The sequence below is a fragment of the Bos mutus genome, chromosome 1 (genome assembly GCF_027580195.1).
Source record: "Bos mutus isolate GX-2022 chromosome 1, NWIPB_WYAK_1.1, whole genome shotgun sequence".
Lineage (NCBI taxonomy): Eukaryota > Metazoa > Chordata > Mammalia > Artiodactyla > Bovidae > Bos > Bos mutus.
Window position 1 is genome coordinate 67,047,603 of NC_091617.1, and position 11,827 is coordinate 67,059,429.

General features: G+C 41.9%; 1 protein-coding gene across 1 annotated transcript in view; it reads right to left on the minus strand.

The window, feature by feature from the left end:
- The window catches only part of HACD2 (3-hydroxyacyl-CoA dehydratase 2), an 87,417-nt gene extending 80,170 nt beyond the window's left edge, over positions 1-7,247 (minus strand). The window contains exons 1-2 of the mRNA XM_005893406.3: positions 7,044-7,247; positions 3,979-4,096 (exon numbers count right to left, since the gene is read on the minus strand). Of these exons, the coding sequence (XP_005893468.1) occupies positions 3,979-4,096; positions 7,044-7,198 (273 nt within the window). The 5' untranslated portion in view covers positions 7,199-7,247. The remainder of the gene's footprint in view (positions 1-3,978; positions 4,097-7,043) is intronic.
- Between the last annotated feature and the right edge of the window lie 4,580 nt (positions 7,248-11,827).

An 11,827-nucleotide genomic window follows, 5' to 3' on the forward strand; every position in this document is an offset into this window, starting at 1 on the left:
AGGCACATCCAATTACAAGTACCTGAAAGTGTCTTTGTGGTAATTACAGTCTTACGTTAACTAAATATATTTAGAAATCCAAATTCTGTTAGAAATAAGTTTAAAGTGCCATAATGTAGGATCAATCTACCAATTTCTAATTTTAACCCAGTTCTCAACAGGAAAGAGAGTCCTTCCTTATCCAGGACTATCATGGACACCTCAGAAAAGAATAAAGTAAAAAGAAAATTTATCCATAGGTCATTATAGATGAATGGTATTTTAAAAACTGAGATATAATTCACATATCACAAAATTCACTTAGAGTATACAATTCAGTGATTTTCAGTTATGTTTCTAAGGTTGTACAACCATACCACCATTTAATTCAAGAACATTTTCATCACCTTAAAAAGAAATCCTGTACCCATAAGCAGTCACAGCCCTTGGCAACCATTAATTCACTCTCTGTCTCTTTGAATTTGCCTATTCTGGATATTTCATATAAATGGAATCAAACACATAGCCTTTTGTTTCTAGCTTCTTTCACAAAGCATGTTTTCAAGATTCACCCATGTTGTAACAAGTACCAGTAATTCATTCACTTTACAGTATGGAGATACCATCTTTTATTTATCTATGAATGGCATTTAAAAAATATACTTTTGTTACCTATGTTAATTAACTCCCAGGATTATTCCAGATTCAACTCAAGAAACAATGTATTTATTCACACACTGATCTCTTGGCTCACAAAGTTATCAGCATTTTACTTTCTATCAACTTATAAATCATCTCATATCTCGTTATCTTCACTGTACTGTGTCTCATGACTTTGGTACACACTTTCTTGGGCTTGCTGCCTAAAGCCACTTTTCTAGAGACTGTCCCTTCCCTCCAACTTCTATATGGTTAATGTGATCCTGCTCTTGTCTATAGGTGACTGGACCAGAAGTAAGTACCTAATTTAAGCTGGACAATTAGGCTCTTCACTAGGAATATGGAAATGCAAATAAGATTGCTTTTAATTAGCTGCTCTCTTGATTGCAGAAACTACAATCTCAGGAGTTTTCTGTTACCATGGTCTGCCACATAGACTAAGAAATCAAAAAAAAAAAAACAAAAAACAGTCTGCAGGAAGAGAAGACTCAGAGAAAGAGAGAGAACATGGTAAAGAAACACAGCAAGAACTCCTGGGTCCCCAATGGTGCTCCAGTCCCTGATTCCAGGCCATTACTAGGTCCCAGATGCAGCCCCACCACTGGGGTCCATGGGACATACTATACATTTATAACAAATTCCCCTTATTACAGATGAAGTCAGTCAAGGAGGTTTCTATAATCTCTAGCCAACGGTCCTAACATAATTATCTACTCAATAAAATTTTAATATCTTTATCAGCAAGGGTTCAGTCTCCATGGTACCCATCACAGTGACTCAAGCACATACTTATTTAATTATCACCTGTGGAATATTTTGGAAAACTATCTATAAAAATTACTCAAGACATTCTTGTATGAGTATGTGGGAAAAAAAATTAGGATTTCTATTTTATTAAAAAGCTACATTATTGTTTCAAAAACTCAATATATCTTGTACATATTTTGCAAAACTTCATTTAATTTCCTCAGAAAGTCTTTCTGTATTACATTACTACATGTCCATTTACACATGCTTAGTAAATGTTTTTAAATTTTTTAAAAAGCAAAGTGTTATATTTTCCTGAGAAGATTTGAAGTTTCTTGAGAACAAGTAAAGTCTATTTCCTCTGAAAGCAAACTCTCATAGAACCTACTAAGGAATAATCATACAAATTATAATTCAGAATATTCTTACAGAGGTACAAGTGAGTGGCTGACCTCCCTGGACACATTTGTTCCTCCTATAAACAGGGTTTATTATTAAGCACTAATAATTCACAAAAGGACAACTTATCTGTAACTAAACAATACTAAGCACATGTAATTATCATACCATCTAGGCTGGGTAGGCAAGAAAACATTCCTTAATGGACAGCTCAGGAAACGCTGTTCTAGCAAGCCTGATCTCTTCTCCCCAGTTGAGGGGGTCCCTTCCCACTGCTGCCATCTACAAAGCTAATACACTGCACATTGCAGGGAGTCTTCATTCATTTTGCAGAGTACCTTTTCCAGAATCAAATCCAGGATTTGTCACCAAATTGGTTTTTACTGGGGATAATAGAGATAAAACCAAAACTCCAAAGTATTTTCTTAAATCCCTATTAAAAATTCTATAAGGATAAATGGGCTAATCCCTCCCAGGCTAAGATTTGGTTCCTAAGTGGATTTTTGTATCACACTATTTAAGGTCACTACTTTCCCTAAGATATTCTTAAATTTTAAAAATTATACCTCTAATATTACCAAGTCTTACAGAGACAGAATCCCCTTTAAATTATTACATTATTCCAATGGGGTACAACTTCTTACTGTATCAAGCACTGAGGCAGTTTCTAATGGTCTTGATTCCAAATTCGCTTCTCTGTAGCTTTAGAGAACTGTGTGGGCCAAAGGTCCGGGAGACAAGTTCTACTTATTTACTACTGCCTCTTTCCAAAAGAATTTCAGCCTCCAAGTTTAAAATATGGCCTAAACTATTTGCTAAAATTTCCTTAAACTATTAGGGTAGAAAGGAACTTTACAAATCTACTTCCACCTAATTATTCTACAAATGAGAAAAAGAGGCAGACAAGAGATAAATGACACACCCAAATTCACAAAGTAAGTTAGTAAAACTAGCATGCTTAGAATAAGGCACTCAAGCTCAGGCTGGAGGCTCTCTACATTGTACTATCTACCTTAAATGTATAAGGAAGGACAGTATCAAAATCTCTCTGCTTTCTGAGAGAAAAAAAAACAAAAACTGTTAACTTTCTGCTTTCAAAAATTAGGGGAGAGGTGGAAGTAACACATTTTATTTCATAGAGATAAATGGTCTTTTCTTAAATATCCTTCCAAACATCATGATGGGCTTGGCCTAGAGGCTAAGTGAAATGAAACTGAATACCAGATCTGCTCTGCAACCTGAAAAATTTTCACCATAATGAACTATGACAGCTATTGTGTGTGCCCAAAGCTATCTCATCTTCCTTTTTCCATTAACAAAGTCTACAGTTTCTTGGCCAGAAGGATGTGCCCTAGATCTGACCAATCAAGTATCTCACATCACTGGCAAGAGTAATTGTTCTAAGTAAGGCCAACCAGAATCCTTCCCTGATGCTAAGAAAACTAAGCTCTCTCCCACCATGTGGCGAAGGCAATGTGCAGGAGAGCCTAAGACCAATATTCAAAGAGAAACAGGGAAGCAGAGATGAAAGATGGAAAGAGAGTCTGCAACATCAAATCCTTGGTTCTCATTCCTCATTCCTGAGCTGGTTCCTTTGATTTTGTAAGCTAACCCTATATCTTTACCAACTATGGAAGCCAATAAATTTCCTTTTGCTTAAAATAATTTGAATTGGGCCTCTGTCACTTGCCACTCAAAAATCCTAACGTACTTAACCCAGAAGACAGGAATGGATATATACATTATCCTTAATACAGGGAAATTAGTAAACTATTCTTTAAAAAAATTTTTGGAGGCTTCTAGACAGTCTCTACTATTTTTTATATCTATCACTCCTGACATCCTACACTTACCAACTTCACTGTGCCCATTATATGCCAGGCCCCAAGAGTATCCGAGTTTGCTAGCAGTTCCCTAGAATGTCCTGAACTTTTTTAATCCTAATATGTTTGTTTAATTTGATTTCCAATAGAAGTTGAATGTAAAACACATTCCAGGTAATGCAAGTTAAACGAGATCTACTTTACCTGGTCAAAGAGATAAATCAGACATCAACATTATACATAGCATACTATGAGGCAAGTTTTTAACATTTAAAGCAAATCCAACAGAAACATGGCTACTTCAGTATTATTTAGTAGCTTGTTTTTAATTTTACAATAGAAATCAACAGCAACAAATCTCAGGACCCACCTCCAATAAGGCTCCAGTTTGGAAGAATTTCAAAGGCTTTTCAATGGAATAATAAAGGCTATGATAGCTACCCTTAGCCAGGTATGCTCTGACCAGACCAACTGCTATAACGAGCCACCTAAGAAAAAGAGCAATCAGGAAAAAAAAAAAGTTAAGTAGGATTATAATAGAAAGACATGGCAATGACAGATACTGCCAAAGGTGACCTCAAGAATCTGTCCTGGATTTATGGATTATCACCCTCAAATGCCAAGCTGTATGTAATGCACAGAAATGCTGCACCATCAGCAACATCCTAGCAAGAGTGCTTTTGTAAAAGCACAGTGGCACCTCACCCATCTGGAGCTCGGCTTTTTGGCAACCTTGCCTATTGAGAACAAGGCCAAAAGGAAGGGAATAAGCTAAATTGGTCCTTGAGCGGCTATATTAGGTGCCAGAAAGTACAAGACAAAAGAAACTATTACAGGAAAATTTAATGCCCTGTGCAGTTAAAGGGTCTGTAATAATAACAGGGTGAAGATCAGATGTTTTAAACTATATATGTAAGTATCTTACTGGTACCTTAAAAGCCGTTCTTTTAAAAGACTACAAATGACATGAATAAATAGCTTTTTTTTTTTTTAGAATAAAAGGCTTTTAAGCTGAGAGTCTCAAAATCAATTCAGTAAAGAAAGTCAGATCAATACAAAATGCAAAAGGGAAGCATTTAGGCATATGGCTCTGAACACACATTTGTTCTACTCTCCTCCAAAATAAATTTCTCAGATCTTGTAGCTTTTTATTTGTTAAGTTCCATACTGAAATGTTGTACACCTTTATTAAAGTATGTCTCCTTGAAGGTGCTAACAGACTTATTTATGTGTACAATCTTAACTAGGCAATGGGGAATGTGGTCTGTTATTTCTAGAAACTATCATGCAAAGACATCAAACAAGAGTTTGTAAAAAAAAAAAAGAAAGAAATTAATTCCTTAATGGTGTTACTGGTTCAGTATTGGTGGTGGTGGTTTAGTTGCTAAGTCGTGTCTCTCTCGATCCCATGGACTGCAGCCTGCCAGGCTCCTCTGTCCACGGGATGCTCCAGGCAAGAATACTGGAGTGGGTAGTCATTTCCTGCTCCAGAGGATCTTCCAGACCCAGGAATCAAACCGGTCTCCTGCATTGCAGGTAGATTCTTTACCAATTAGTGGCCTAGAAAAAACCTTACTTTACTCTCACACCCCCAACTTGTCTTCCTGGTTTAAGATACCATTTCTTACCCACCACCCTATTCTCTATGTTAATGGTTTAAAAATACTCTTTTCACCTTCCCCAATGTATCTTAAAAATCTATCTTCAGTACAATGCCCTTACTAAGATGACAAGAATTTTTATATATAAACACACACATAACACTCCTGAATATTCTTTTAAAAACACTGTGACCATTTATGTGATAAAGTAAGCTTGCATGCGATATTTCTTCATTAGTCTTTGAGTCAAGAGACATGGGTTCTAGACCCAGAACTACTACTAACAAGTTCTGTGACTTCAAACAAGATAAGCAAGTCACAACTTCTCTGAGCCTAGGTTTCAATACTATTTCTAGCAATAGTCATAAAGCCCCTATGATCTTCTCAAGATACGTTTTGTGCATGTGTGTGTGTGAAAAAGCAAGGTGCTGAAATGCTAATAGATTAGAATTTGTATTTTTAAAAAGGGGTAGGGTATGATTATACAATTTGCTAGTATCAGTATCTTAAAAGACAGACAAAATTAACTGCCTTCTAGGGAGGAAAACTGTGTGAAAGGGAAGATAGGAGGGTAGATTCTCACTGTATGCCCTTGTATGTATTTTCAATTTTGCATTTGGCCATTGTATTATCTAGTTTAAAAATAAATCAAACTAGATGTTCATTATACAGTTCTTTCAACTTTTCTGTATGTTTGAAAATCTTCAAAATGAAAAAAAATTTTTTACAAATGAATACAATTTAAAAATCTATATATTCGTCTGATCCTGTGATCAAAAATCAGGAGATGAAAGAATTGGAGAAACTTGGAGAGCGCCTAGCTCAACTCTAGTTTTTACAGATGAAAAAACGGAGGTCTAGAGAAATTAAATGATTTATCCAAGGTCACACAGCTAGTCAGTGTCATAACTAGAACTCAAAACTCGCTGTGACAAGGGATGGACTGAAATAAGAAACAAGAGAGGGTAAAATCTGTTTCCAGGGTCTATTCCCCTCCTCCCCAGTAACTCTGCCTTCCATCTCTAGAGTCCTCCCTGCTCCAACCCATCCTATAAAGTCTGCGGCTGCTGCTGCTTAGTCGCTTCAGTCGTGTCCTACTCTGTGCGACCCCATAGACGGCAGCCCACCAGGCTCCCCCGTCCCTGGGATTCTCCAGGCAAGAACACTTGGAGTGGGTTGCCATTTCCTTCTCCAATGCATGAAAGTGAAAAGTGAAAGTGAAGTCGCTCAGTCGGGTTCGACTCCAGCGACCCCATGGACCTATAAAGTCTAAATTCACCTAAAGCACAGAACTGCTCATGTCACTGGGCAAAAACTTTGAACGCTCTGCCACCACCTTTCACATTAAAGCTCATCGTGGATTTTGAAAACAGCCGCGGAAACAAATGGTCACTCTGCAACCACAGCTCCCTCCATTCCCTTTAGAGGGAACAGCTCGCCATTCGTGACTTGCCGCCTGGGCTCTCCGCGCTGCAGGATCGCCCGGCACACCGCCCCCCAGACCTGGACGTGCGGCCGGCCCACCTGTCCTCCCAAGGCCCTCCGAACCACCACCTAGGCAGCCTTCCCCGAGCCCCCATGGAGCCTCGAAACTCCAGCTCCGGGCACACCCGGTGCCTGGGAACTTGCTCGGTCCCCGGCCCGGGCGAGAGTCCTGGGTAGGCACAGGGGAGGAGGATCCAGCCTCGGTTGCCCTCAGCGCCCAAGTCCCGGGGCCCGGACTCCCGCCGCCGGGGCTGCGCTGCGCGTGGCGGGCCGAGCCGGGCCGCTCCTCCGGCCGCAGAGCCCCCTCCCCGGCCAGGCTCTCCCCCGCCTTCAAAAACCCCAGTCTCACCCCGCGGTCATCACCACATTGTAGATGACCAGGTATGCCGTGGCCAGAGGCCCTGGGCCTTTCTTCCTCCGCGAGCTGCTGGCTTCGCCGGCCCCGGCACGGCCCCCGCCGCCCCCATTCCCCTTCGACGCCGCAGTCGCCGCCGCTGCCGCCATGTCAAATGCCGGGCATCCACTCTCCTCGCGTAAGCCCCACCGCCCGGACTGGCCACAGCGAGAGGGCGGAGGGAAGAACGCGGGAGAGGCGGAGCGGAGGCCGCGGGGCGGAGCCAGGGACAACGCCCACGGCGGCCGCCATCTTGGAGGAGGGCAAAGACGCTCCCGGCGCTTTCCGCCCCTCCGCGAGCTTCCGTCGCCACCGCCATCTTGGAACGGAGTAATCACCGCCGCTTTTGCCCTCCCGAGAATAACCTCCCGCGCCATCTTGATTAGGTCAATATTGTCTTTGGCCTTGCTGGGCAGGGTCGCTGTTTCTACCATCTAGATGCATCGTCGTCCGTGGTTATTCTCTTTCCTATAATCTCCGCCTCCATACTGGATTAAATGATTCTTTGATTCTCTCTTGTCATCGTGACTTCTCCCAGTGGTCCTATCTTCTCCCGTAATACGGCCCCGAGTAAACCTTCCGTTTTGAGTCGGGTCATTTGACGCACATTTCGTTTCCCATCATCCCCAGAGGCAGGCAGGAACTGCCCTTTATGTTAACTTGTAGCTAGGTTGAAGATTTCAGTCTCCAAAGGTTTATTCCCTGCCTTTTAAGTTACTCAGATCAGATCAGATCAGATCAGTCGTTCAGTCGTGTCTGACTCTTTGAGACCCCATGAATCGCAGCACGCCAGGCCTCCCTGTCCATCACCAACTCCCGGAGTTCACTGAGACTTACATCCATCCAGTCAGTGATGCCATCCAGCCATCTCATCCTCTGTCGTCCCCTTCTCCTCTTGCCCCCAATCCCTCCCAGCATCAGAGTCTTTTCCAATGAGTCAACTCTTCGCATGAGGTGGCCAAAGCACTGGAGTTTCAGCTTTAACATCATTCCTTCCAAAGAAATCCGAGGGCTGATCTCCTTCAGAATGGACTGGTTGGATCTCCTTGCAGTCCAAGGGACTCTCAAGAGTCTTCTGCAACACCACAGATCAAAAGCATCAATTCTTTGGCGCTCAGCCTTCTTCACAGTCCAACTCTCACATCCATACATGACCACAGGAAAAACCATAGCCTTGACTAGACAAACCTTTGTTGGCAAAGTAATGTCTCTGCTTTTGAATATGCTATCTACGTTGGTCAAAACTTTCCTTCCAAGGAGTAAGCCTCTTTTAATTTCATGGCTGCAGTCACCATCTGTAGTGATTTTGGAGCCCAGAAAAATAAAGTCTGACACTGTTTCCCCATCTATTTCCCATGAAGTGATGGGACCGGATGCCATGATCTTTGTTTTCTGAATGTTGAGCTTTAAGCCCACTTTTTCACTCTCCACTTTCACTTTCATCAAGAGGCTTTTGAGTTCTTCTTCACTTTCTGCCATAAGGGTAGTGTCATCTGCATATCTGAGGTTATTGATATTTCTCCCAGCAATCTTGATTCCAGCTTGTGTTTCTTCCAGTCCAGCGTTTCTCATGATGTACTACTCTGCATAGAAGTTAAATAAACAGGGTGACAATATACAGCCTTGACGAACTCCTTTTCCTATTTGGAACCAGTCTGTTGTTCCATGTCCAGTTCTAACTGTTGCTTCCTGACCTGCATACAAATTTCTCAAGAGGCAGATCAGGTGGTCTGGTATTCCCATCTCTTTCAGAATTTTCCACAGTTTATTGTGATCCACACAGTCAAAGGCTTTGGCATAGTCAATAAAGCAGAAATAGATGTTTTTCTGGAACTCTCTTGCTTTTTCCATGATCCAGCGGATGTTGGCAATTTGATCTCTGGTTCCTCTACCTTTTCTAAAACCAGCTTGAACATCAGGAAGTTCACGGTTCACATATTGCTGAAGCCTGGCTTGGAGAATTTTGAGCATTACTTTACAAGCATGTGAGATGAGTGCAATTGTGCGGTAGTTTGAGCATTCTTTGGCATTGCCTTTCTTTGGGATTGGAATGAAAGCTGACCTTTTCCAGTCCTGTGGCCACTGCTGAGTTTTCCAAATTTGCTGGCATATTGAGTGCAGCACTTACACAGCATCATCTTCCAGGATTTGAAATAGCTCAACTGGAATTCCATCACCTCCACTAGCTTTGTTCGTAGTGATGCTTTCTAAGGCCCACTTGACTTCACATTCCAGGATGTCTGGCTCTAGGTCAGTGACCACACCATCATGATTATCTGGGTCGTGAAGATCTTTTTTGTACAGTTCTTCTGTGTATTCTTGCCACCTCTTCTTAATATCTTCTGCTTCTGTTAGGTCCATACCATTTCTGTCCTTTATTGAGCCAATCTTTGCATGAAATGTTCCTTTGGTATCTCTGATTTTCTTGAAGAGATCCCTAGTCTTTCCCGTTATGTTGTTTTCTTCTATTTCTTTGCATTGATCGCTGAAGAAGGCTTTCTTATCTCTTCTTGCTATTCTTTGGAACTCTGCATTCAGATGCTTATATCTTTCCTTTTCTCCTTTGCTTTTCGCTTCTCTTCTTTTCACAGCTATTTGTAAGGCCTCCCCAGACAGCCATTTTGCTTTTTTGCATTTCTTTTCCATGGGGATAGTCTTGATCCCTGTCTCCTGTACAGTGTCACGAACCTCATTCCATAGTTAATCAGGCACTCTATCTATCAGATCTAGGCCCTTAAATCTATTTCTCACTTCCACTGTATAATCATAAGGGATTTGATTTAGGTCATACCTGAATGGTCTCATGGTTTTCCCTACTTTCTTCAAAACAGACAGAACAGGCTCCATCTTGAAAGCAGGACTCCATCTTGGGCCGGACTGTGGACTTTGAGCTATATGCCCAGTATCTATGAAAATGACATACCAACTGGAAAACCAGGCCCCCAGATGGAAGAACCCCAGGGCTCATACCTAGACTCTCCATTGCCTAAAAGAATACCCTAATTATCTGTGTAACCAAATAGAATCATAAATTCTATTATGCTTATTGGGATATGACCACAGGCCTATTGATAATTGTCCACTGTTAACTACCTAGGCCTAAGGCATATGAATCACAGGTTAACTCTGATTGTATCTTTCTCTGCCTTTGTTCAGACTAGTTTTGGGGAATTTGGGGAGGTGGTTTTGCGCACGTATACTTAGGATATATAAAGTTTTTACAAAAACTGGTTGGGGTCCTTGGCTAAGAGGAGACTCTGCCTTGGGCCCGCCGTTGTAATAAACTGCATTTCACTATCTGCATTGTCCTTCTGAGTGAGTTTGTTTCCCGGAACCCGTGGCTACAACACTAGAATAGTGGAGGTCTGTAGGGTAAGGGAGTTAAAGGCGAGGTTTGGAAAAAGAGCGAGACTGGCACTTCACAGCAACAAATCACCTTTAATGAGGCAAGAAGGGGCAGCAGTCAGATAAGTGAGCTGCTGCACTAACCCGAGAAAAGAGCAAGCATCTATGTGGAAAGCTACTGTCTTACGGGAGCCTGTTCTTCTCCAACGTTGTTCCGAGTAGTTATCTCTTGAACAGCTGGGGCAAGAAATTCTGGAGATGGGCCAGAGGCTGGACTGGCTGGGAGCTGGGCATAATCAACCATAGTGTCCTTTTTTTTTTTTTTCTCCCTGCTTTGGGTGAGAGAGTTCTTTGTTTTGCATAGAATGGTGGGGAGGACCTGGAGGGGAGTTTAAACTCCAGGCTATTTTGAGCCATGTAACTTTCCTTCATTTTAGACCCTAAGGAATATATACAAAAAGAGAAAGAGAGGTGGGCACCGTTAATGTTCAGGGCTTCTTTGTGCTGATAAATGAGGGTCGGGGTTTGTGGTCCAGGAGGAAGGAAGTCTAAGTCCCGTAGTGTTGATTTTCTATTCTAGCCGTCAGGGTCTCAAGCAAAAGAACAGTCTTGACTTGGTCTCGGGAAATGTCTTGGATTTGGTCTTGGAGGAATCCCTGGAAAAGATTAAACAAACAAGGCCCAAAGATAAGTAGGGGGATGATAAAAATGAATGGTCTGAGAAGGGAGGGGTAAAACCCAAGGCATCTAGTTCCAATCTGTTAACTTAAGCCAGGAGTTGCTTAATCTCTGGCAGATTCGTGAGGCTTGATCTGTAAGGTTTTTTGCAGCTCTTTGGACAATACCTAATTGGTTGGCATAGAAACAGTAGGATTCGTCTAGAAAAAGGCTAGACCTCCCTTCTCTGCAGTGAGTAGATCTAATCCCCTTCTATTTTGTAATACTATGGCAGCCAAGGAATCAAGTTGATTTTGGATAGTTATTAGGCCTTGAGCTATTTCATGGAAGCTGTCTGATAGGTCTTTAGATAGTGTCTGATAGTTTTGGATGGAGGTGGTTAAGCTGGCGGTTCCTGTTCCAATTTCAGCTGCTATTTCTAGTCCTATTAAGAGGGGAATGAAATGAATGGCTCATTTTATTCATTTGTGGATGAGAGGAATAGGCTAGGGTTGATCATTGGGGGTTATTAAAATGTTTGGACTGGAGTATACAAGGGTGCAGGTCCCGGTCCAATTAGTAGGTAGACAGAGGTATGTAGACGTCCCACACAGGAAATAGAAGCCAGGTTTTGTAATACAACAGCTGAAGTCGATGGTGAAGAGGAGTCAAGGGGAGGTTTTGATGGTTCATTCAAGGATGCTCAGACACCCCGCTAAGGTGGCCTCAACGATGGG